Below are 27,370 nucleotides of genomic sequence, written 5' to 3' on the forward strand. Positions count from 1 at the left end.
AATAAAATAAAAAGTTTCACTGGCCTGTGGATTCCGATATAAAACATCTGTTGGTGAGCAAACCGTGATCATTGTATTGTATTTACGACGAATCAAGAAGATCTATGACGTGGATCTTGGACCCGGCAACAATACCGTTCGCACAATAGAGGCTAAATGTTGTGATTGCTGGATGGTGTTGGCTCATTCCTAGTTTTTGTAAAGAGCCGCCATCCGGTTATGTTCGATATTTCGGAAGCAAGTAACAGATGCAAATTTTCTTAAAAATATGTTGCGGAAAATATAAAGAAAAAGAAAATATTGTACCCAACAAATATTTTTGTTATATAACAACTTATCAGGCGTTTGCTACTCGGTATTAGCTATACAATGGTTTTAATAAGGTATACTATTAAACAAAAATGTTTGTTGGGTATACAGAAAAATGAATTTTGTCTGTTCTGCATGTGCCTTATAGACTAGGAAACTACTAAACCGATCGGAGTGAAAATTTGTATGCGGTTTTTAGGGCCAGGGAAGGTTCTTATTGTACTAGCTAGTGCTGCTAATGAAAATACGTCTGTGCCGCCCAGTTGTAAAGTTTGTACTTCCCAGTATGTATATTAAATAGCATATCCAAGAATCTATGTTTACTAGATCAACGGATAATAGAGTTTATAAATATTTTACTATACTACACAGGGTGGCTCCCATACAAATAAAACCAAAATTTTACATATCTCGAGAACCAATCAAGCAAATTGAACCAAATTTTGGATGAGGTGGGGTTTTACCTTCTCTGGAAGGGGTTGTACTCACACAAATAAAGCGGATATTTTTGCAAAACTCAAAAACTAATTGAACTCGAGAAAAATTCTTCCATAAACATTAGTCAATATCAAGATCACTAAAAACTGCTTATATACACTAGATGATTCAGGGCGAGACGGCCGCAGGTCGCGAGTACTGCCGGCGGAAGCGCTGACCACTACGAGGGGGGGCAGTCCCCAGAGAAAACACCTCTGTCTAGGTTTATTTGTTTTCCTAGGTCTACTGCCCTCTATTACTTTCCTTCAGTTGAGTCCGAACGAGCAACGGCGGGTAAGTGAGGATCACACCCGCGAAATAGTACTTTTCGCTAAAAGGGTTTTCGCGAAATGGTATTCCGCTAACACTATATTCCGCATTATGGTCAACTGAGAATTGGTTTTCCGCGAAAATTCGGCGAAATGTTATATAATCACGGTGAATATTTAAATACTATTAGCTTTATTTTATCTGCCGTAATAATAATGGTGGGAGCAGCCACGTAGCCAGGGGGGCCTGGCGGCCTTGGTCCATCCCCCAAAATATTTTGGCTCACATTTTTATCGCGGCACTGCAAGAGATCTGTCACAAAGGCGAGAAGGTGTGGAGGATCCGTGGCGGTAAAGCCAAATTTTTCCAGAGCGTTGGAGCGATCGACGAGCTGGGAACGGGCTTCGTAGTATTGGGAAAAATGCAGGATCACGTAATGGACTGGAAAGCGATCAACGAGAGGATGTGTGTGTTGAGGATAAAAGGCCGTTTCTTCAACTACACCATCATAAACGAGCATTGTCCATACGAAGGTAGACCCGACGACGAGAAGGAAGCGTTCTATGTGCAGCTGCAGGCAACGTACGACAGCTGCACACGACAGGACATCAAGATCGTCATCGGCGATATGAACGCCCAGGTCGGCAGGGAAGCAATGTATAGACCGGTGATCGGGTCCCATAGCCTGCACACCGATACGAACGACAACGGCCAGCGATGCATGATCACCAGCGATGGTGATCAGAAGCACTTTCTTTTCCCACAAAGATATCCAAAAAGCCACCTAGAGATCACCTGACCAATGAACTTCGAACCAAATCGACCATATTCACATCGAGGGCCGGTTTTTCTCGAATATCACCAACGTACACTCCCTACGGGGTACGGATACCGACTCGGACAATTACCTAATAGCAGTACACGTGCGCTTAAAGCTAGATGCTTCGACTCTCGAAAACGGGTGGAGTATGATACGCTCGGCCGTCAACGGAGTCGCAACCTCGGCGCTAGGAGTGGAAACCTCGAACGGAACCAAAAAAGTGGTCTCTAGGAAACTCCGGTAATATACGTGGGAAAGGCGAGACCACACGAAGCCAGCTCCCCCTCGATCCAAAGTGTGTTCGGCTACTGGTAGTAAGAAAACTACGGCCTCCATGAGGCCAAACCTCCGGTAATTCCGTCTCTCCTAAATGCCAGTGAGCGGAAAAATCACAAAAATACAGTGCAGATAAACCTTCCACTTGCGAAAGCTGTTTCGGGCGTAATTTTCAGGAGGTTTATCGAACACGGTGTGGACCTGGCCCTGGGGTGACATTGCGATTCTCGTTTCGAGTGATTTTGGTTCGTTTCGACCACGTTAAATGAATGGGCGAAACGAACTAAAATCACTCGAAACGAAAATCGCAATACCACCCCTGATTCAAGAGCCCTGGGTCTACAAAGGAAGAATACAAGGTATTCAAACAAGAACATGTAAGTTCTTCTATGATGACAAATATGATCCTCCGAGAGCTGCTGTCTTGGCCAACGCAAACATTAATTGTTTGCCCATTACAGAGTTCATCAAACGAGACATAGTGGCGATCAGAGTTGAGGTATCAATCGCCAAGGGAAATCCGATATTATCATAGCATCGCCCCATTTTCCTGGAGACGTTCCTAAGGTTGCAACTCAAGAGGTTGCGGCGTTCGTCAAATTCTGCATAGAAGTCAACAAAGACTGTATTATCGGCTGCGATGCCAACGCTATCGCATTTTGTGGGGAAGCACCGACCAGGGGTGTTAAATTGTCAAAATTTTGCGGACTAAACATCCATGAATGGCGACAATTTGGAACCAGCCAGCGGATCGAAAATAACAGCTAATAATAGTTAAATTATAACTAAAAGGCTACGTTTAACTGCTTTCTAATTAATTTCAGTTGTTTTAAAACGAATCAACCTTTAAGTAGGTCCCAGCACCAAAGGTATTAAAACCAATGAGTGGGACATGGACAATGTATGTGATTTGACAGCCACACCACCTCGCTGGCACCGACATCAACAATCGAGATGAGTACCTTTTAGAATTTCTCTCGTTAAACAATATCGACATTGCTAATAAAAACAATGAACCTACATTCATGAATGCTACGAGGCAGGAAGTCTTGGACCTGATCTTGTGAGAAGCTAAGAGGCAAAAGGTTTCGAATTTGTGGGTTTTGCTGATGATTTGGTTATCATGGTTCTTTGAAAATTCGACGACGTGATATCGGATAGAATGCAGAGGGCCTTTGTGTAGTAAAGAAGGCCTGGGCATCAATCCCTCTATAACAACAATTGTTTGTGTTGTTTCACTAGGAAGAAGAAACTGAAATTACAATCTCTACACCTTAAGGAAGAAATTAAATGTAGAGTCTCGTCTCAGGAGTAATCCTATACGCTAAACTATCTTGGCACGCACACTTAGATTTAATAATTAGCAAGGCAGACTGCCTTATGGGTATGTTCTAGACTGGTAGGAAAAAAATGGGTCCTCAAACCAAAAATGGTGATGTGGGTCTATACCGCCGTTGTGAGACCTAAGATAGCTTATGCCTCGTAGGTATGGTGGCCAAAAACTAATAAAAGCCACAGCTATTGAAAATTTGAACAAACTTCAACGATTATCATGCATGGCCGTAACTGGAGCAATGAAAAGCACACTTTCAAAGGTTCTAGAAGCTATCCTCCACTTACTACCCCTGAACCAACATGTTCAGTTAGAGGCTAAGAAAAGTGTCCTAACACTTAAACGATTGAAGACAATACTCGACGGAGATAAAACCGGTCACTTGAGTATCCTGAATCTTCTACCTGTTTGTCGGTCCAGCTGCGGAAATGAATAGTGATTGGATGGAAGCTAGAACCAACTATGACATCCCATACACATTAAACGAACCCTCACGTTCGGTATGAGTTGGGGAGGGACCTAGCCTCCACAGTGGTTCAATCAAGTTCTATACCGACAGGTCAAAAATGGAAGTCAAAATGGTCGCTGGAGTGTACGGTCCCAGAACAAGAATATCTGTAGCTATGGGAGACTGGCCCACAGTCGTCCAGGCAGCGATAACAGCTATAATAGAATATAGGGTCAGGTGGAGCAAGACGGGTCACCTAAGGAAAGTACCCGATGCGTTTTTCTACGAATTCAATTTTAAGCAGCTTATCATTTATTTAGATAAATCACTAATAATATAAATCCAAAAATAACCAAAATAAATAAAACGAAACAAAATAAAAGTTATATCAGGCAAAAAGTGAAATGTCGGAAAACTACCCTTTTGCCGCATTAACTGTTTTGTGGATAAAATATATGCCGGGCCAGCTAAAAACTTATTTAATAACAACAATAAATAAACTCAAAAATATAGATATATGGACAAACATAGAGTGCCACACAAGTCTTTTTCAGTCTAACCCATCTTTCCCCTATTGAGCTGGTAGAACAAAATACATGTTTATTTAAAACTTTGTATTGTCAATTGCAAGGAAAATTGTACCATCCAAAGTGCGATATCGCTCATAAAAGTGCTATTTTGCATTAAATCGTTTCGGTCTCTTCGGCGCACTTATTGCTTGGAATATAACGAAAAAGTGCGCCGAAGATACCGAAACGATTTAATGCAAAATAACACTTTTATGAGCGATATCGCAATTTGGATGGTACAATTGTCCTTGCAATCAGCAATAGTATATAACAAACTAGCTGACCCGACAAACTTCCCCCATTGCTTATCCTGATAAAATAAAGCGGATAGCATTTAGATATTCGCCATCATTGCAAACCATTTAGCCGAATACCATTTTGCGGAACACCAATTCTCGGTTGACTATAACGCGGAATATAGAGTTTCGCAAAATACTATTTCGCGAAAAACCTTACGCGGGATGTACCATTTCACGGAAAATCTTTTCGTAGAAAGTACCATTTCGCAGGGGTGACCCAACTGAAGGAAAGTAATAGAGGTCAGTAGATCTAGGAAAATAAATAAACCTAGATAGAGGTAATCTCTACGGGGGGCTGCCCCTCACAGTGGCCGGCGCTTCCGACTGCAGGTCGCCGGCAACACTCGCGGCGTGTGGCCGTCGCACGCTGAATTATCTAATGTTACTATTGACAGTTTTTGGTGGTTAGTCAATAACAAGATTAATGTTTTATGAAAGAATCTAAAATTGCTCGAATTCGATTAGTTTTTGAGTTACGCAAAAATTTCTGTTTTATTTGTATGAGAGTCCTTATCCCCCTACCACAGGGGTGAGGGGTCTCAAACCATCATTAAAAGAATGCTGGCTCCAAAACCCCCCCACATGCCAAATTTGGTTCCATTTGCTTGATTACTTCTCGAGTTATAAGGAAATTTGTATTTCATTTGCAAGGGAGCCCCCCCCCCTCCTAAAAACCGAGTGGGGTCCAATTTCATCATAGAAAAAATTCATGCCTCCAAAAACACCCACATGCCAAATATGGTTCCATTTGATTAACTAGTTCTCGAGTTATAAGGAAATTTGTATTTCATTTGTGTAGGAGCCCCCTCTTCTGAAGCGGGGAAAGGTTTCAATTCATCATAGAAAACATTCTTGTCTCCAAAAACACCCATATGTCATATTTTGTTCCACTTGCTTGATTAGTTCACGAGTTACGAGGAAATTTGTGTTTCATTGGTATGGGAGCGGCACTAAAAGCCTTTAAAGTTTTTAAGTGCTCTTCAAAAATTGTCTGGGATTGCAATTGCTTCTTACGGCAACTAAGCCAAGTGAACTCGGTAAAATTGTACTAGGTTCCTGGTCATTGCGCTATAGAGTGGAATGAACTTGCAGACGAACCAGCCAGATGTGGATCTAACCCTCCATTCACGGTTCCAAATCCATTTCGCTGCATCCCTGACTGTGTGCTGAAAAGTGAGCTGACACAACGGGAGAGCCGAACAGGCATGGCCAATTGGATGGCCGTACAATCCCTCAAACAATCAAAAAAATTATAACGCCGTGTATTAGGGTTACTCAAAAGTTGACATCAAGAAATCTCAGCACGCTTACCGGTCTTGTGACAGGACATTGTGCGAGTAAATACCATCTTCGGAATCTCGGTTTCGTACAAGATAACATTTGTCGCTTGTGTAATGCCGAGCGTGATACCTCGGAACACTTGCTCTGCAATTGTGGAGCACTAATAGGACGTAGAGTGCAGTATCCCAAAAATGGTCTACCAGAGCCAAGGGAGATCTGCTTTGCGTCGCCGATCAAGGTAACAACGTTCAAAAACCAAGTCATCCCTGATTGGTACCTGTCTCGCTCCAGCTACGAGCCTATTACTTACTTAACAAGTGATAGGTAAGCTTGAAGCGTACAGTAAAAGAAATAAACGGGGCATAGCACAATAGTTCAAAATAATGGACGCAGTGGTAAGAGTACTCAACAGAAGAGGGAGTTTCATAACGCAATTCTTGACAGTTATTCAAGATCAGTGTTATCGCTCAGAAGTACGAAAAATCGAGCAGATATAGTATAATGGGGACATGGCAATCGTTCGCATTATTCCAATTTTTCTCGGTGACGGTAATTGCGGCTTTTAAAAGTAGAGAGTGTTGGTTATTGGGTTATTAGGTTAGGTTACATGCTATACATGAAACTAAAACTGGCGGTTGCTGAAGGACTCAACAAACCACCTACTCATGGAAGAGAAATTAATGTATCTAAAGTAATTGCTCAGATTGAGTAATTTTTATAAAAGAGAATTTGAAATCAAAGCATATTAATAGCTAATACAATAAAAACATTAAATGCATACCTGTCTGCAAGATTCTTGTGTTTCGCAACTTTTGATGCAATTTGCAATCTATGTTCAGTAATGATTCTCTGCTCAATCGCTTGCGATAGTGCTTTTCCACTCGCGCCTCCACATATTGCGATCTCTCTAAGGCCTAACTCAAGAGCATGTTTGTCGCTTAAGGATTACTCGATCTGTATAAAACATTTCAATTAAATTATGACTATTAAATTTTCAACCGTTACTCACCAGGTCATTGACTAATTCACAAGGGTATATTTTACGCTCAAGGATTGCAATTGGCAATCGTAAAGCCATAGCTTAGCCAGTACATTTCCTAAAAAAGTTATTTATCACAATTTGCTCCTAGTAGTTTGCGTCTCATGTGTAGTAATCCAAATATACCTGACGAATATTAAAGAAAAGATAATACCAATAATTCATACAATCAAAAAATATCGAATACTACCTATAGATGATGGTCTGCATGCAGATAGGATATATAAATTGCCTTTATTACAGTTCCAAATATACGTTTCCAACAGTCTATCCCGCAGCTCCCTCGCCGCAGTCAAGTTAAATGGAAATATTTGGACATCATTTCGCGTTTTATCCAAAAACACTTCACGGACACGTCTAATCCACCGATTGAACTGTTTAGAGCGGAAGTCCAGCACCATCCGCAATTAAAAAAATAAAACAGACAAGCTATAAATAACACCGATTACACCATAACAGTTTAGCAGTTTGTTTTTGTTAGTACACTACACAGTAAAATAATTCAACCTGTTTTCACGTACACAGAAAATAATTTAATACAATTTGTCACTTAAAGATTAGATTTTTTTTATTATTTGTTTTGCACTAACAAACTGTTCATAATATCAAAAAAAATTTAATAAAAACAAAAAAACTCACAACTAAGCACATCACTCGTGACTCAAATTTTTCGTAATGGCGGTGCGGTTTCAAATGACAGAAAGAAAAAGGGCAAAATAAACATAAAATTGTCATCAAGAAACGCGTTTCCATAGTCGGTTGAAAAGCACTAAACTTATACTGTTACGATAACCCATAAAAATGTTAAAACTACCATGATATTCTTACAGTTAGTAAGTTACCAATTTTATGGTCCTGTTGACAATTCAATATTGTTATATCAAGCTGCAAAAATATTGTCATTAGAAGTATGAGAGAAAAGTCAATTTAACCACGGAAATAGTCAGCGATTTGCTTGTTGTCATAGTAGTTTTAACCACGAAACTTCTCAAGTTGACAATAATCATGGTAAGCGCTACAATATTGCAATATAGTTAAGATGACCATGCATACATGTTTCGCATTACCATGGTTTTTTTCTCAGTGTAGGCATACATTTTCTCCAAAATGAGTAGTTTTTGCTCAGTTTTATTTACTTGGATAAATGGGTGGAAACTACTCATTTTTGAGTAACCGGGCATTTTGTCAAAACAGAGTAGTTTCTACTCAGTTTAATTAACTAGAATAATGGGTGGAAACTACTCATTTTATTGAAGGAAATGGTTAGAAAATACTCATTTCGAATATGTTATTTCAATTAAAATATCTAATTTAGTATGATGTATTATTATGAATATTTATTTGTAATTAACCTTCGTAATGCATCGGAAAAAGTTTCACATTATTTGAACTTAAGTTTTGAGTTTGCCCTCATTCTACCGTTTTCAATCCGAATTTCGTTTTCTTTATTTCGTTTCAAAGATATGACCCAAAACTGGCACCTAAAGTAAGTTGACTAATACTAATCAAGCAAATAGTATTAGTAAGTACTAATCAAGCAAATGGAACAAATTTGTCCTGTGGGGGGTTTAGGAGGCAATACTTTTTGACGTAGGACTACGTCTTTGTTTACTATACTGGTAGCACTGGTAGTCAGATGCTATACATTAGTTGAATAAGCTACTTGTAAACAAAAATGTTTCTCGTGACGTGATTTTGCGGCTGCCGTGCGGGAATGGGATAAGCAATTGCAACAAAATATGTTGGAATGATAGCGTAAACCGAAGATATCAGATGGCTCTGCAACATGTAGGCTGACTGCCTTTTCCCTGAGAGGGCCAGGCTAAAATACTCAGCAGGTTGCTATAGGCATTTCCTTGCAGCATGGAGGATTTCGTCACTTCACAACTTAACTTATCAATTTAATAATTTTTGCAACAAGTATGAGTATGAGTTGCTATTAAAAAATGTGATGTGATTTCATTATTTTTTCGTGCATGAAAATCTTACGTAAGAAATGATTAAACTCCCTCCCCCCATCATGCCTGGAAACAAGCAGTTGTTTTACGATTCATTAATAAATTAATAAATTAAATAACTTATGTAGCCTAAAATCATCCCAAACTCGGGAACCGTATATTATACGACTCCAAAATGTTCCTATTGTACATCAGTCTCATTTCATCATTTGTTCCGGGATCGACGCTGAAGTCGCCATTAGTCAACATCAACAAAATATTCCCCAACTTACTTTAGACGCCAGTTTTGGGTCATATATTTTAAACGAGGCAAAGAAAACAAAATTCGGATTGAAAATGGATGAATGATAGCCAGCTCAAAACTTGGGTCGTTTTCACCCCAATGAATAATGCTCATGAACATGAGGACCACCTACCGGTAGTGTCGTATAAACATGGAGAAACGCTGGCAATGGCTATAGATTGGATAAATTCCAAGATTTTTGAGAAGTAGAAGCTACCAGAGGACTGGATGGAAGGAATGGTTTGTTCCATCTACAAAAAGGGCGATCGGTTCGACTGCTGCTAACCCTAGAAATGAGCGCAAATTCCGCCAATGATCAATTCCAAACAATTCCGGAGCAAAATTTGTGGTAATAACCAAGGTCAGGCTGCAATAGGCCAAGGATACAACATCTTATTCTGCTCCCTGAAAATAGAAAGACGTACCAACTACTAAAGATGTGTAAGAATAAAAAAACAAAAGTAGTAAAGTAGTTGCTTAATAAACCAATACATACATAAAGAAATGATGAGAGTGCATTCATTGCAAAGCTTGGTTAATAAATAATGCATATAAATTGTAACGTCGTGCAACCCCTCGATTGATACGCTGCTGTGCTGCTCTGTCGATTGACACTGATAAGCTGTCAGATAAATTTATCGGTATCATCAGTTCGGTTTATCAGTTACCTACAGCCAAATTGCAAGCATCTCTATAATCTATAATATAAGTTTCCTGAATATTAACTTACAGATTAAACCTAAAGGTATATATTCATTTACGATTCTCACTCAAATTAGTTATTGATAATTATTATAGGATAAAAAGTTAGTAAAAGGAAGTAAAAGGAGGTTCGTTCATTACAATTAATTATAATTGGTACGACATTGCGACCGTGAGTACAATTCAAGCTAAGTTGTAACACGTTTTTCTCTAACCAAAATTTATTACCGCTAATTGTTGAAGGTTGATTAGAAATATTGATTGGGCAGGATTTCATTCATTACACAGATTGTTGGAAAAGGTTTGATTCTATACCGAATTTGTAAGTAGAAATTAAGATAAATTGTGAACAAATTATTGAGTTAAAATAAATTTCAGCTTAAAGCTACATGCATTAAAAAAAGAGCATTGCTATTAAGATTCGGTGATAACAGACTTTAAGAAATTCGCTGCTTGCGCTTCATTAACCATGAGCAAAGTCCCCAGAGAAATCGACCCAATAGAATTGGAGGTTAATTGTGAAATATGCAAATCTCCCGACACTGAGGAGATGGTTGCTTGCGACACCTGTAATGCATGGTTCCATTTTGAATGTGTTGGTGTTGATGCCACAATTGAAAATCACCCCTGGAATTGCTGTAACTGTATAAATCAAAAACTTGGAAAACCGAAAACCCAGCGTAAAGATAAAATTCCTGTGGTTACAGTGACTAAAGCTACTACAGAGAATTCCGCGAAGCTTGATCCGGATGCACCGCAGATCGGCAGCAGGAATAGCAGCCGTCTACGAGCAGAAGAGGAATTAAAAATCATTCAAGAGCAGCAAAAATTGCAGGAACAACGTTTACAATTAGAACGTGAAACAATGGAAAGAAAATTAGAAATTGAAACCGAATACCGTATGAAAAAACTACAAATAAAAAATCAAGCGCTAGAACAACAGAGAAAAGTATTGCAAGCTATGTCTGCCAAAGGCAGCAGTCAAGCGAGTGTTCCCAAGTAACAATTTGGGTTTTATTGTACTCTTATGATGGCATTCAAGACCAAAATTGGTCTTGAAGACCACCGTAAGAGTACAATAAAACTCACATTGTTGCTTGGGTTATCACGTCTGTCGAAGGTCCAAGGAACGTAGTTCAGAAATGGCTAAGCGATATGGAGAAAGTTACCCAAAGTCCGCAAGCCCCCGAACCACCACTTTCATTCACAGACCCCGCACCGCAGCGGCAAAATAAGGCAATCACACCATCAGTTTTCCACGATAGTCGAAATGCTTCCTTTAAGTTATCACCAACACCGCCGTTCGTGCCTAACAGTGGTCCCACGAATCGACAGCTAGCTGCTCGGCAGGTGATGGGCAAAGATTTGCCCACGTTCTCGGGAAACCCGGCAGATTGGCCAATATGGTTTAGTAACTACGAACAATCGACTGAAACCTGTGGCTTCTCAAATGAGGAGAACTTGATCAGATTGCAAAGGAGCCTTAGAGGTAATGCCTTAGACAGTGTCCGTGGCCGATTGTTGCTTCCAGCCAGTGTGCCACATGTCATCGGAATGCTCCGCCGCCGATTTGGACGTCCTGAACAGGTGATACGTACTATGACTGATAGTGTAAGGGAACTGCCTCCGCTACAAACAGACAATCTGGAACATTTGATCGAATTTGGAACTGCCGTAGAAAACTTGGTGGAGCACATTAAAGCTGCGCATCAAGAGGCTCATTTATCAAACCCAACCCAAGCAACCAAAAGTCCGGTTAAAAGTATATTTTTTGCTTGATCAGCCATATGAAAGATCATGAAGAGAATTCTATGCAGCTGACATTTTAAGTAATTAACCGAACTTTCAAGTTTACATTCAATGTTAAAACTTCGTACAGCACGCTTTTCAGCTTGTGAAAGAGACTGTAAAGTTTACAAACGGTTCGGTTATGTTGCTGTTGAGAATGCTATTCAGCACAATAAAAGAGAAAAAAAAATTCAACAAGACTTCTTTTATTATTCGTTTTTTAGTTTCGTTAATTATAGCATGTCTACTTTTAGTTTCATATTATCAACCCTGCTCTGGTGAGGTGAAATGGCATTTATTTTTAATTAGGTCCTTTTTTTAAATTATTTAAGGGTAACACTTACCACGAGTCTCGAACCCAAGTCCTCCTGCTTTGAAAACGGAATACATACCTCTGATCCATGTGAACACTGTGCTATACCATTAGATTTTACTCGAAGTGTTGATTTCATACATTGGAACCTTTAGCGTGATGGGAAAGATTGATCAATAATATCGATAAATATCGATATGTGCGGAAACGAAACGAGCAATGCTGACATTCATTGCTTAACCATTATTGACCAATAATAATACATGTAATAAAAATTAAAAAAAATAGCAATATATTGTTAGAATACTAAAAGAAATCTACATTTCTCTACTTGAGCGATAAATATCTTATAATCAGTTGTTAATATGTACCATATCGATATAATCGATATAGGCTTGTCATCGATTAAATGTATGCTTTCTCATCCATAGTTTTCCCAGTTGTTTACCGCAAAAGTGCATCGAAAACGAAAAGCGTAAATTAAAAATTTGTAAATAGTTGCAATTTGCAATCAATCTCTCGGTTTATTCGGCTATAAATTATGATAAGGTATGAAAATTATTTACAAATTATTTAAAAGCTTTTTAGAATATTCGTCTTTTTGTAGGAATGCCATTCGCCGTTGTTGAAACGATCAACGCTAGAGGTTGTAAGGAGCTGTCGGTGGTTCCGTGTAACTGGCTGCGAACCTCAAGAAGCGGAAATATTGTTCTCTGGCCAAATGCAAAACGCATTGCAGACCAAGAAAAACTGCTCCATGATGAAAACAGTTTCCCGAAAAAATCATGGCTAAAGTACAAATGTACAGTGAAACGTAATGCCATCATGTCATATGCCGCAGCGAAACTCATGTTGGAAGAATTATCAGGAGAGTCATCATCCGACGTGAACCAGCTAATTCGACGAAAGAAAAAACAACACAACCATGACAAAGAAAGTTTTCAGAACATGTTTGTTATGGACAATACACAACATCAAAATGAATCAGCATCGGTTGATGAAATCTCTGACTCTGAGCCAACCGTAGGTGACCAATTTAACATCAACATTGGATCACAAAAATCATCTCCACAGGTTCCTGTCATTGTCGAGGTGACTGAAAATATGCAAAGCGAAATCTTTTCTCAACAAAAAACACCCCCTTCATCATCACCGACTGGCATTCAGAGAATTGAGTACGTAACATATGAAAATTTTCACGAACCTGATACATTGGTTGAAGCAGATAATCCTGTGCAAGAATGTATGAATGAAATTATCAAACTTCGGCAATACATTGAGCAGCGATTAGATCGACTGGAAAAGCGGTCGGCGGATATCTGCATACAAAATGAATTTATTCTGGACGCCCTCCGAAAGAACAGTTCCAGGGTGACCAACATTGAGGAGCCAATATCATTTTGTATTGATCCCATTGAGAACGAGCTACAATTAGCAGACCTGGAACTCAAGTTAGCGGATAAGGATTTCAAATCCAAAATGGTAAATATAATTAACTTTTGCCCATAAGTTGTTATTAATTTTTCATCTTTTAAGGTTAAATGGCTGCGGTTACATGCTAGTGGTGATTGTGCCGAAAATCGCATGTTAGGTGTACTTGATATCCTCTTCAGTAAGGAATTTCAAACGAAATGCACCTGGACTGGAGCTAGTCGGAAGGGGCCGAAAATTGCAATAATGCCAAATCGGAATATCCTTCAACTTTTCACACAGGTCGGAAGTGATGAATACGAAGTAGTCACTCAACAAAAACTAGCAAACTTCTTCATGAAGAAACTGAAAAACTCTCTTAAGCGCTTACTTGCTGCTGGCATGCGTAGAGGAACAAGGCACGTCAGACGTAAACAACGAAATGTTGCTGAAGTGGATGTTGTTGGTGATGTGTTAGTCGACGCGTCATCGAATAAAATGAATGGACAGGCTGATAAACAAGTGAACAGTTGCAGTGAGTCGGAATCAGAAGAATATGCTGGTTCTGTTGTTGATTCTTTGGATGCATTGGATTATGCGGAAATTCTCTCAAACGCCACTCCTGATTTCAGTGAATAAGCAGATACAAAAAACCATTTACTATATTAACGAAGACTTCATATATAAAGATTGGCAATTTAATTTTCACTGTTGTGTTAATAGGTACAATGCTTTTTATTTATATATTTATATGTACCATTGCTATACAGTGGCGTTTGACGGTGAAATGGATTTTGATCGATTTACTTTCTTCTAAGTTCTAAATAACAGAGCGTTAATTTTAATTTTATAAATTGTTTTGTTTAATTAGTGTATGTACTAAAGGAATAAATACATGATTACTACGACGTTCAATTGCAACTAATTTGCATTTAATGTCACTGCAGCTAAACTTAGAATAGGCACCAGATAAGTTACTGTTATTACTACAATATATATTTAGAAAGGATGAAGTAAATGGATAGGTGAAGTAATCATTTTTCTCTTTTACGATTTTGCCGATGATTTTCAGCTGGGGAGCTTCTGTAACATGGTCGAAACGCACAATTTGGTTCTTGTGGGTAAGAAACCAAGCGTTTCTCTCGGAATTGTTTAAGAAACAGTCTTCATTCACGTCGATGACTCTTTCTCCTCCACAAATTCTGACAGAAGGATAATTCTTCGGACGAGTTTTTGATTTTTGTGTGATGTAATATTCTTCAGAATTAATTTCGGAGAGCCTGTTGATGACTTGTTCGAGACCCTTCCATCCACTTCGAAGTAGGCATTTTATTCGCTGTAGGGCATTTTCGAAAGGATATGCTGCAATGGTAGATAACGGTCCGAAGCGTTCAACTTCATCAACAACATGTAGAAGATTGTGCACATTGCTAGTCAAAAACTGTTCGCCATATAGCTCCATATAACCAGTGACAAACTTTTCCAACATTTTCCTTGCAACATGCCAGTTTGATTCGTAGTTCTGTGAACACAACATCGTAATAGAGCAAAAAAAAAGTAGGAAGTGACGATATATGTCGTCAGGAAGAAACTCTTTGAGTACTACTATACTGGCGTAATGTAAGAAGCTGCTAAATTCAGAAGCTTTCCAAAATGACAAGAAGTCCATCCCTCGTAGCTTACGGTGAATTTCAGTAGGCAATTGAATGCCAGCTAAAATTTGCGATATTTCATTAGACTGCTGCGACGACAACTTCGATTTATAACCCAAAGATCCATCTCTCCATCCAAGAAGCAAACGTTTCATGACACCTAGATCGATCAAGTGCAAACGATCTCCAACGATAATGTCTTCAATCATATCCAAGCTTGGTATTTTAAGCAAAGGTGTACTCGACTTTTGATGGAGACTGTATGCATTTTGCCTAAAGTTTTGATCCGTTCGTTTTGCGCTATTAATGGAAGTGAACACGACTGTTCGGGATTCGTGTGAGTACTCGCCTTCGCCGACACACTTTAGACAGCCATTTTTTGAGTTGAAATTTGCGACGCCTGATAAAATATTTGTTCACTATTTAAAAAATCAAATTAATTTAAATCACGCAATCATACCTTTCAGAAATGCGCGTGCGGGTGAATCACAAATAAAACACCTGAGTTTAACGGTGATTTTGTGATTGTTGATAAATATTCCATGGTTTATCACATCAATCAGCTCTTCGACTAACTGTTTTAAGAATGTATCAAGATTAGTTGGTTTAGTTTTTCCATAAAATATGGCAACCGTCATTGGCGCGATTTCAGGCATTTCTGAAATATTGAATAGTATAGGCCAAAATTGCAATTTGCTACTCTTGAAGAGTGGAATTCCATCAATGTTTATGTTTATCGAGATGCTTAGGGATTGTTCTGTTTGTCTGAGGATGAAAAATTAAGCAAAGGATTTAAGTAAAAGTTATTTTATTTATTACCTTTTTAATGGGGCTTTCAACCGGTGGTGGGTTCACCCCAAAAAGGAAAAGTTATAAATGTTTTCTTACCGAAAAAAGTCACTCAAGCATTGCTTGATACCTTTGTACCAGTATTGTCCACCAGCGATTTCGACAATTTCGGTAGTTGCCTGCCGGGATGTCTTTAGCAAAGTTCTTGCAGACCGTGGTAGTTTGGTCCCGTTAGTTTTTCTTCTAATTATTTCCATAATTAGATTTATGGATGCGTGTGATTGATTCGTTTTGAGAGCCCAATACGTAATGCATTCGCTCAAATCCATTCGATCCAATACATCATTATGCTGATCGTTTTCAAATGATGAATATACATCTTCGAATGAATCTACGTTGCTCTGGAAAAATCCTTCTTTGTCGCTATCGTCATATTCGGGACTACTTTCTTCAGATAAAGGTGTATCTTCTGCAAAACTTGCTTCAAATTTCCTTTTGATCGGCATGCTTTTAGACGTAGAAAGTTGATCTTCTAAAATGCAACAAATAGGGGTAATGACAAAAGAAAAAAAATACTAATAAATTTATGCTACCTGTGTTCACAGCTCGGTTCGCAGCTATGTTTTCCGTCTCCCATTTAGCCAACAATTTGTTTCTGTGGTAATAAAATAAACCATTCTTTTTTATAATTTTAGAGAAATTCATTTTTTCGTCTTCTACTTTTCAACACACTTCTATTTTGAAACCTGCAAGATGAAAATTTCTATAAATAACCTAGTTTGACGTTTCTATATGATTTACAAGCTACAACGCTGATTAGTAGTCGAATTGAAAATTTGCCGTGAACTTTCACGCTGATGAAAAGGACGGTCGCTGCTTTCATTGAACTTCGTCAAGCAGAGTTCAAAACAAGTTTCTACGCCCTCAATGTGAACTTAAAAGTTGTATTAAAGAGAATTAAAAAATTGTTTTGAACTTTTTAGTTTCTAACAAATATTTAGCGGTACTTAAGTTCGGTTTATACGTATGGTGCCATATTAAGCAGCCATAAAGTTCTGCGGAACTAATAGTGAACCAAATGTAAACTTCTGAGTTCGTTTTTTAAGTAAAAATCGAACTTTTGGTTGCTTGGGAACATTATTGCAAGAGTTGGTTCGCAAGTTACCAACTAATCTTAAATTGCAATGGTCTGCGTATAAAAGTCAAACGGACGATGTTACGTTGTCTAAATTCGGTGAATTCATGTCCTCACTAGTTGAAATGGCCTGTGAGGTAGTCGATGATACAAGTGATCATTTACAATTATCTTCTAGCGGAAATAGAAAAAATAGATATCAAGATAAAGGATTTGTTCAAGCACACAGTCAAGAAACGAACATCGTCAATAATGAACCCGTGCCGGAGCAAAGACCGCCAAAAATGTGTGCAGTTTGCAGGAGAACTGGACACAAAGTGGCAGACTGTGAAGTCTTCCAATCATATACGTATGAAGACAAAATGAGAGCGGTACAACAGCATACGCTATGTAGAACCTGTTTAAATTATCATGGTAAATGGACATGTAAATCATGGAGAGGTTGCGCGGTAGCTGGTTGTCGTTTACGACACCACACACTGATTCATCCACCAATGACAAATAATCCTACACTTACTACTACGCATCAGGGAAAAAGAGCACATGGCCCACTGTTCCGCATTCTACCCGTTACCATCATTATGCCACAAAAACGTTTAAATATCTTCGCATTCATCGATGAAGGTTCATCGTTGACCTTGATAGAGAGGGCGATAGCTGATGAATTGGCCATCAAGGGACCTGTAGAACCATTACACCTTCAATGGACGGGGAATGTTAAACGAGACGAACCGAAATCTCAGCGTATCAATATAACTATTGCAGGTTCGAAAAAATCTAGTAACTTTAAACTGACTGATGTGCGAACAGTGTAAAACTTACTTCTTCCCAAGCAAACCCTGTCTTATCGAGAGCTAACAAAACAGTTTCCCCACCTCAAAGGCCTCCCGGTGGATGATTATGAAAATGTCCAACCAAAATTGCTCATTGGACTGCAAAACCTCCACTTAACTGTTCCCTTAAAAATCAGAGAAGGTTATAACGGAAATCCGATAGCTACTAAGTGTCGCCTCGGATGGAGTATTTACGGTGGCGATGCTGAGTCGTATTCACCGCGCACTGTATGCAATTTTCATTTTGACTATGCTGTCAACCCGGACCAAGAGCTGAACGATATCATTCGAGAATATCTTACATTAGACGAATCCGGAATTACATCGAAATATACGCACCCGGAATCGAATGAAGATAGAAGGGCCAAGCAGTTACTGAAAAATACAACAAGACGAATTTCGGGCGGATTTGAGACGGGACTTCTTTGGCGGGATGATAACGTTAATTTCCCAAACAGTTATCCTATGGCATTTGGTCGACTTCAGTCACTCGAAAGACGTCTAAGTCGAGATCCTTCTTTGTATGATCGCGTACGTCAACAAATTCAAGAATACCAGGAGAAAAAATATGCTCGTAGGTTAACTAGTGAAGACGCGCGAAGGGCAAAAAAAGAACGAATATGGTATCTACCCTTAGGCATTGTTACGAATCCAAAAAAGCCAGCAAAATTGCGGCTTATATGGGATGCAGCCGCAAAAGTAAACGGGATCTCATTAAACTCAGTCCTGCTTAAAGGACCAGATATGGTGACCTCATTGCCAGCCATTCTGTCGCGTTTTAGACAGTTTCCGGTGGCCTTAACGGGCGATATAAAAGAAATGTTTCATCGTGTCAAAATAATCGAAACTGATCAAAACTCGCAGCGTTTTTTATGGCGAAACTTTCCAAACGAGGAACCACAGATTTATATAATGCAGGTTGCCACATTTGGATCTACCTGTTCTCCGTGCTCCGCACAACACGTAAAAAATGTAAATGCCGAAGAATTCCTCGACCGCTACCCCCAAGCGGTGAAAGCAATAATTGAAAATCATTACGTCGATGATTATCTCGATAGTTTCAAAACGGTGAATGAGGCAATTCAGATAGGATGCCAGGTGAAAATGATCCACAAGGATGGAGGCTTTGAAATCCGGAACTTTTTATCAAATTCACATGCGGTTTTGGAAGGTATCGACGAAGCGGTTTTCCGCGAATGTAAAGAACTGAATCTAGAAACGACTAGTGGTACTGAATCTGTATTGGGCATGAAATGGCTGACTGAGGACGATTGTTTCACCTTTTCGATATCAACACACGCTGAACTACGACAAATTCTAATGGCCTTCCACGTACCTACCAAACGGGAAGTGCTTAAAGTCGTGATGAGTCTCTTTGATCCGTTGGGGTTGATTGCAAACGTCATTATTCATGGTAGAATACTAATGCAAAATATCTGGTCGTCAGGGGCTGAATGGGACGACAAAATCAATCTTGACCTTTTCGAACAATGGCGTCAATGGATTACGATAATTTCAACCTTAGAATGTCTGAAAATACCACGTTGTCTTTTCCCAGCCACTAATATCGATGATTTACACACTTTACAAGTTCATATCTTTGTCGACGCCAGCTCCAGTGCTTATTCCGCGGTAGGCTACTTTCGGATTGTAGGCAAACACGGTCCCCATGTGGCACTGGTGACCGCTAAAACAAAGGTAGCTCCATTAAAAGCAATAACTATACCAAAATTAGAACTATTAGCGGCTGTTCTTGGTACACGTTTGTTGAACAGTATATGTTCTGTGCACACCTTAACTATGATTAAACGCTTTTTGTGGACTGATTCCAGCACGGTGGTGGCGTGGATAAATTCAAAGCAACGAAAATTTAACAGCTACGTTGCCGTTCGCGTAGGAGAAATTCTTGCTACAACTAGTGCGGACGAATGGAGATGGATATCTACTAAAGACAATGTGGCAGACGATGCCACCCGATGGGGAAAGGGCCCGAACGTGACAATAAACAATCGGTGGTTCAACGGACCCGAGTTTTTGTATTTAGACGAAGCGAACTGGCCACAATCAATCTTGAAAGCTACTAACACGGAAGAACATCTCATGATACACCAACACACGTTATCAGAGCCTCTAATTGAAGTGAACCGATTTAGTCGTTGGGAAAAATTGATGCGTGCACAAGCATATGTTCATCGGTTCATCGACAACATCATGAAAAAACATCGAAATATGTCAATTGAGAGAGGAAATATTCTACAAGAAGAGATTATTCGTGCGGAAAATTCGCTTTGGCGACAATCTCAGGCCGAAACTTTCTCTAATGAAATCGTAATATTGGAGAAATCTAAGGGGGAACCGCATATGAAACATCCAAATGTATCCAAATCGAGCAGCATCGCATCGCGTTGGCCGTATATGGATGTGAATGGAATTCTACGTATGAGAGGGCGTATAGATGCTGCTAGCTGGGCAAGTTTCGACGCAAAGTTTCCTGTTATTTTACATCGCAACCATTGGGTCACGTATCTGATTGCAGACTATTATCACAGGAAATATCGCCATGCAAATCGAGAAACCGTCATCAATGAAATTCGTCAGCGCTTCGAAATTCCCAAACTAAGAGCTTTGCTGGGAAAAATAGCAAAAATTTGCACATTTTGCAGAGTTCGATTGACTGTACCTCGACCACCGCCGTTGAGCCCCTTACCAGATGCTCGTCTAGCTACATTTGTCAGGCCGTTTACTTATGTGGGCATTGACTATTTTGGCCCTGTTTTAGTGCGTTTGGGAAGAAGCAATGCTAAGCGATGGATTGCTTTATTCACGTGCTTAACGGTACGGGCTATTCATTTAGAGGTAGTCCACAGCCTTACCACAGAATCATGCGTAATAGCTATCCGACGGTTCGTTTCACGGCGGGGTGCTCCTGTTGAGATATTTACAGATAATGGCACCAATTTTCAAGGAGCCAGCCGACAGTTGAAAGCTGAAATAGCTCAGAGAAACCGTACGATGGCCTCAATATTTACAAATGAAAATACTCGCTGGTCATTTAATCCCCCAGGTGCCCCTCACATGGGAGGGGTCTGGGAAAGGCTAGTTAGATCGGTAAAAAAAGCAGTAGAGGGATTGCAAATTGCAAACAGGAAACCAGATGATGAAACTTTGGAGACAATCATGTTGGAGGCGGAAGCGATGATCAACACACGGCCCCTCACGTACATTCCTTTGGAGTCCGCCGATCAAGAGTCATTGACTCCCAATCATTTTTTATTGGGTAGCTCTTCGGGTGTTAAACAACCTCCAGTCAATTTGATCGACTGCCGCGGAATGCTGAGAAACAACTGGAAACTTGTTCAATTTATAACTGGTGAACTATGGAGAAGATGGATTAAGGAATACACACCGGTCATCACCAAGCGATGCAAGTGGTTTAAAGAAGTGAGAGATATTGTAGTGGGGGATCTAGTACTAATAGTAGGCGAAAACACTAGGAATAAATGGACGAGAGGAAGGGTCGTTAAGGTGTTATTGGGAAAGGATGGCCGTGTTCGACAAGCAGTCGTGAAAACTACATCTGGATTGATAAGACGGGCGGTTACAAGCCTTGCTCTTCTCGACGTCGTAGATAATGGTGAACCGGAATCCCAAGGGCAGTCCGATGACAACGGTTCACGGGTGGGGGAGTGTAACGTCGTGCAACCCCTCGATTGATACGCTGCTGTGCTGCTCTGTCGATTGACACTGATAAGCTGTCAGATAAATTTATCGGTATCATCAGTTCGGTTTATCAGTTACCTACAGCCAAATTGCAAGCATCTCTATAATCTATAATATAAGTTTCCTGAATATTAACTTACAGATTAAACCTAAAGGTATATATTCATTTACGATTCTCACTCAAATTAGTTATTGATAATTATTATAGGATAAAAAGTTAGTAAAAGGAAGTAAAAGGAGGTTCGTTCATTACAATTAATTATAATTGGTACGACATTGCGACCGTGAGTACAATTCAAGCTAAGTTGTAACACGTTTTTCTCTAACCTAAATTTATTACCGCTAATAGAGGTTTTCCGTCAAAAATTTTTTTTTCGGTAAATGTTAGGTTTTGACTCTTAGAAATGATACCCACATGAAACTTTCTTAAATAGAGCCTCTAACTACTGTAAAAATGAAAAAATAAAATACTTATATTTCAACCCGTCACTTCTCGGATTTATTACATGCCTTTTTGTACCAGTGTCCTTTTTTTTCACCACTTCGAAACCATTTGTGCCACTCTTTACTCTTGTGGCAAGCAACACACGAAACGAAAAAGAAGGTAATCATTAGCTTTTCATTCGTGTTGTCCTTTTCGCTCAACCGCTGATACACATATGTCAAAATCTGTTGTGCAATGCTGCCAGAAAAACTAAAAATTTTGATAAACAGTGCTGCCGAAACGAATTTTTCAAAACTCAACATTCGTGATTTGGTGAAAAGAAATTCAACATTCTCGCAATTTGCATTGTTTAAAAAATCGTAGTAAATTCTAGAGTCAACGAAAAAAATATATTTTTGCACCATTGTCACTCGTATTGGGAGTACTTTCGAGAAAAAATAAGAAAAGGAGGGGTATAATCTGACGGAAAACCTCAATTGTTGAAGGTTGATTAGAAATATTGATTGGGCAGGATTTCATTCATTACACAGATTGTTGGAAAAGGTTTGATTCTATACCGAATTTGTAAGTAGAAATTAAGATAAATTGTGAACAAATTATTGAGTTAAAATAAATTTCAGCTTAAAGCTACATGCATTAAAAAAAGAGCATTGCTATTAAGATTCGGTGATAACATAAATTATTATTGATATTCGTGTGCAATAATTGATGTATTCGAAATTGATGCAAGATTACAGAGGTGGGCACTGCTAATCAGCTAACCGCGAACTAGCTAACGCATAGTGCGTTCGTCAGGTTTCAAATGGGTTAGTAGTTTTGTTAGCTTGGTATAATAGGTTTTTATAATCTTATGAACGCATAAGGTAAATGGTAAAAGATGGTAAATGGTTGGATAAAGCGCAAAACAGATCCCATAGTTGTGCTTAGCCTCCTATCCCTACGTCCACGTGATACCAGCCGAAATACGAGCTACCTCAGCGGAGATCCGGTAACCAACCCCGGTAGAAACAGAGGTCGTATACCAACGGGGAAGGAGGCACAGTGTTGTCTCGACACTTTAAGATGGCAACCCCATCACGAGACTTGGTAGCGTAGGCCTTAGTACCGTCTAGTAGTGTCTAAATCTAAAAAACTAAGAGTCAAGAAAATTGTACTCAGAACATTCGGCATAGACAAAGGCGACGAAATAAGGACATGCAATGGAATCTTGGTACTGCAACTGCAACTGGAACTGCAGATCGCTAAATTTCGTTCGGTGGCGACAGAGTGCTACTCGATCAGTTAGAACCCCGATATTTTAGCATCGTGGCACTGCAGGACTGTCGCAAAGGCGAAAAGGTATGCAGGGTCCGTGGCGGCAACGTGCAATTTTACCAGAGCGTCGGAGCGACCAACGAGCTGGGAACGGGCTTCGTAGTGATGGGCAAAATGGAGGATCATAAACATGTATTGTCCACACGAAGGTAGACCCGACGACGAGAAGGAAGCGCTCTATGCGCACCTCTAGGCAACGTACGAGAGCTGCTCACCACGGGACATCAAGATCGTCATCGGGGATATGAACGCCCAGGTCGGCAAGGAAGCAATGTTTAGACACAGAGAATAGACATTCAAGCAAAAGATCCCCACTAGGATAAAACTTATGTCAAATTAGTTGAGAAACTATAGAGATTTTGTCGCTAAAGACGCATAAAATTCTACAATAAACTCACAACAACTAGCTTCTGGCGCTATTGTCACGCTTATATATACTAGCGCCTGAGGAGCCAAAGGTTATCAGTGTGCAAATCAAAAGAGTCATTTAGTTGGGAAACTATAGTCTCTGTGCTATAGTGGTGGTGACGCTAGCACACGCTATGTCCGAAGGTACTTATTATTTAATTTACATACACTTCAGATTTCTCTTCACAGGATTCACAATCCCCCTTGCAGTGACATGCAGTGAAAAATGAGTATTTTCGAAAATCTGATAAGAATGGAGAAGCGTCACTGCAAGGGGGATTGATCAATCCGTACAAAACTTTGAGAAAATGAATGTGGGGTCGAAATGAGCAATTATCCCAAATTTGGTTGAAATCGGAGGTGGTGGAATACAACGGATATGATCACTAGAGAGGGGGTGACCCCTAAATGACCTTAAAAATTGAATTTTGCAAAAAACCTAAGATAAAATATTTTAAGACCTTCATTGAATTAATTGTTTTGACTAATACTAACATCCTGTGAAGAGAAATCTGTGGTGCATGCCGGTTAAATAATAAGTACCTTCGGACATAGCGTGTAGCATATTAGGTGTTTTAATTTGAAATTTTGTCCGAGAATTCCCGAAAAATTTGAGAGTCTAAAATTACTCGAGTTCGATTAGTTGTTGAGTTACGCAAAAATTTCTGTTTTATTTGCATGAGAGTCCTTATCTCCCTACCACAGGGGTAAGGGGTCTCAAACAATCATAAAAAAATCCTGCCTCCAAAACCCCCCAAATGCCAAATTTGGTTCCATTTGCTTGATTAGTTCTTGAGTTATGAGGAAATTTGTATTTCATTTATATAGGAGCCCCACCCCTCCTCAAGTTGGGAGGGGTCCCAATTCACCATAGGAAAAATTCTTGCCTCCAAAAACCTTCACATGCCAAATTTGGTTCCATTTGCTTGATTAGCTCTCGAGTTATGAGCAAATTTGTATTTCATTTGTATGGAAGCCCCCCCTCTTAAAGGGGAGAGAGGTCATAATTCCCCTTCTAAAGAGGGGAGGGGTCTCAATTCAGCATAGAAAATATCCTTGTCTCCAAAAACACCCACATGTCAAATTTTGGGGGGAGGGATCTCTAACCATCATAAGAATCTTCCCCGGCCCCAAAAACCCCTATATGCAAATTTTCACGTCGATCGATTCAGTAGTTTTCGATTCTATAAGGAACATACGGCCAGACAGACAGAAATCCATTTTTATAGGTATAGATTTGTATGGGAGCCCCCCCCCCCTCTTAGTGGGGTAAGAGATCTCTAACCATCATAAGAACCTTCCCTGGCACCAAAAACCTTTACATGCAAATTTTCACTCCGATCGGTTCAGTAGTTTCCGATTCTATAAGGAACATACGGGCAGACAGAAACCCATTTTTATAGGTATAGATTACCAACAAATGCATATTTAATTTTTATCGTAGAAGCCACTCAAAAATCAAAGCGCAGCCTTCACGGTTTAATTGGCTTTGTAAGCGAATATCGTTTGCCAGACACCCAAATAAGTAAAACTGTTTTTAGTAATCATTATAAAATAGATACGATAATAAGAAAACCGCTTAAATAAACAAGAGATAATTTGACAAAACAGATCTTAAAACATTTAAATCAATCAAAAACTGAATTGCTTTCCATCTGGTTCCTCTCTGACGTCACTGTTCTGGGGCAAATTAAGCAGTGTCGTTTGGCCGACTGGCATATAGGCAACACCTCGCGATATCCTCTGCAGCCTCAATTCTTCGCATTTCTACAAAACCGTCATCGCCAATTTAGCCAAAAAAATTCGCTGCTTCAGCATTCCCCTCCGCCGATACGACAGCGGCTTTCTTCTTCTGTTCGGCATTCTCGATTATGAAACGATCTTGTCAGCTTCCCGTTAGGCAACTTGTTACATTTATATCGCTTGGGTAAATTCATTGCCGAAAGTCAAATGAGTAACGGAAATGTGAATTGGCCAGGCTGAAGCCGACTTGCGTGTGTCGAGACGCACAATTAATTGGCTACGAGTAGCGCAGGATTAAGTACAATGGAGAGGAATTCTTGATGCGGCAAGAGCCACCGCGGCTCTCGGCTGGTAAAGAAAAAAGAAAGTTCTGGAAGCCTCCGATAAATTAAATATTTTCAAAATAATAACAAAAATAAGCATGAGATGGAAAAAATGATAAAATTGACCATTGGCGGTCGCGATGCGAGTAAATATAATTGATATAAATAGATAGTTGCATTATTTCCAAAAAAATCCTATACTTATTTAACTAAAGTTTATTTAGTGGAAGCTAATTGGAAGCGTTAACCCATTTAAAACCTAGTGAACATACTATTCGTTAGCTAATTCGCGGTTAGCTGATTAGCGGTGCACACCTCTGCAAAATTAAATTAGTAAAACATAAAAAGTCAAATTTAAAACTATACAATTTACGATTCTGCGTTTAGCACGCAGAACATCGTAGTTATGTGAAATAATTAAGTTCAAAACAATCTCACCGGCACTTACAATATGTTCTCTTGTCCGTTTCATCAGCAGCAGCACATCTATGAATTTGCTGCAGTCCAAAGCAGGTCAAGGTCATCTCCAACAGTAATTAAACAGTCAGCTCTAACCGCTCCAACTCGCGATTTGCACCGAACATCCACCAGCAGTATTTAAAAAGTTTGATGACTCGTGCATCTTGCGTTCACTTTTGTTCACAAAAATAAACCAGTAACTACTTTAAAAAACTTAAAAAAAAACAAACGAGAGCGAACAAGCGTTAAATCAACAACAAATTTTCGCGAAAAAATCTGATTGCGGCAACACTCAATTTTGAGTAGTTTTTGCACAGTGACAATATGCAATTCTACTCATTTTTTGACAGCCCCATACAACGATTAAAAAATGAGTAGTTTCAACTCAGTCACTGAGTAGCCCTGGCTAAGAGCATCCGTAACGGTGCGCTAGTATTTTAGTTGCTCTGGTGACTTTGAACAGCGCTGCTATATTTTTAGTCACTCGTTTTCGTACCGGTCGTTGCTATCGCGGTTGTTATTTTAGTTGTCATATTCCGTACCGGTAAAAACCATACAGCTGTTTTGGAACCAATTTGTAAACCAATGAAAATCAATCATAAATTTAAATAATTGACTATTTAGACATAATGAGGCGGACACAAGTAACAGGTATGGAAGCGGCGGAAATGGTACGTACGCGAGGGAACGAACTGAAAGACGACCGAATCGATCGGTCGGAAGGACGATTACTTCTCGAACAATCCTACATACAGTGCCGAGTAATTCCGCGACCTCTTTCGGACTCATGCATTATTCATGCGCATTGTGAAGGACGTAGAGAAGCTGCCAACCAAGCTGCCAACGCTTATTTCGTTTAGCGGCTGAACTCAAACAGAAGGTTACTGGAAAAAGGATGAATGCCCGAGCTCCCAGAGATGTCGGGATCGTTGAATTGCGGCTACTGGGAATGAAAAAATTGTCACCTTACTTAT

At 39.5% G+C, this 27,370-nt stretch overlaps 2 protein-coding genes across 2 annotated transcripts; one reads left to right on the forward strand and one right to left on the reverse strand.

Moving 5' to 3' along the window:
- The first annotated feature begins 12,664 nt into the window (after nt 1-12,664).
- On the forward strand, nt 12,665-14,214 carry LOC128739830 (uncharacterized). Its single transcript, XM_053835331.1, has 3 exons — nt 12,665-12,714; nt 12,773-13,647; nt 13,702-14,214. Exons 2-3 carry the CDS (start codon nt 12,775-12,777, stop codon nt 14,212-14,214), a joined length of 1,386 nt encoding a protein of 461 aa, XP_053691306.1. The 5' UTR covers nt 12,665-12,714; nt 12,773-12,774.
- A 208-nt stretch (nt 14,215-14,422) lies between these two features.
- LOC128739831 (uncharacterized) lies at nt 14,423-26,708 on the reverse strand. The gene is made up of 5 exons (XM_053835332.1): nt 26,376-26,708; nt 16,610-16,762; nt 16,116-16,548; nt 15,688-15,992; nt 14,423-15,627 (listed from the first exon to the last, which is right to left on the reverse strand). The coding sequence occupies exons 2-5, from the start codon at nt 16,719-16,721 to the stop codon at nt 14,423-14,425; spliced, it is 2,055 nt and encodes a 684-aa protein (XP_053691307.1). The 5' UTR covers nt 16,722-16,762; nt 26,376-26,708.
- Nucleotides 26,709-27,370: the final 662 nt, after the last annotated feature.

This window comes from Sabethes cyaneus, chromosome 3 (genome assembly GCF_943734655.1).
Source record: "Sabethes cyaneus chromosome 3, idSabCyanKW18_F2, whole genome shotgun sequence".
In the NCBI taxonomy this organism is placed as follows: Eukaryota; Metazoa; Arthropoda; class Insecta; order Diptera; family Culicidae; genus Sabethes; species Sabethes cyaneus.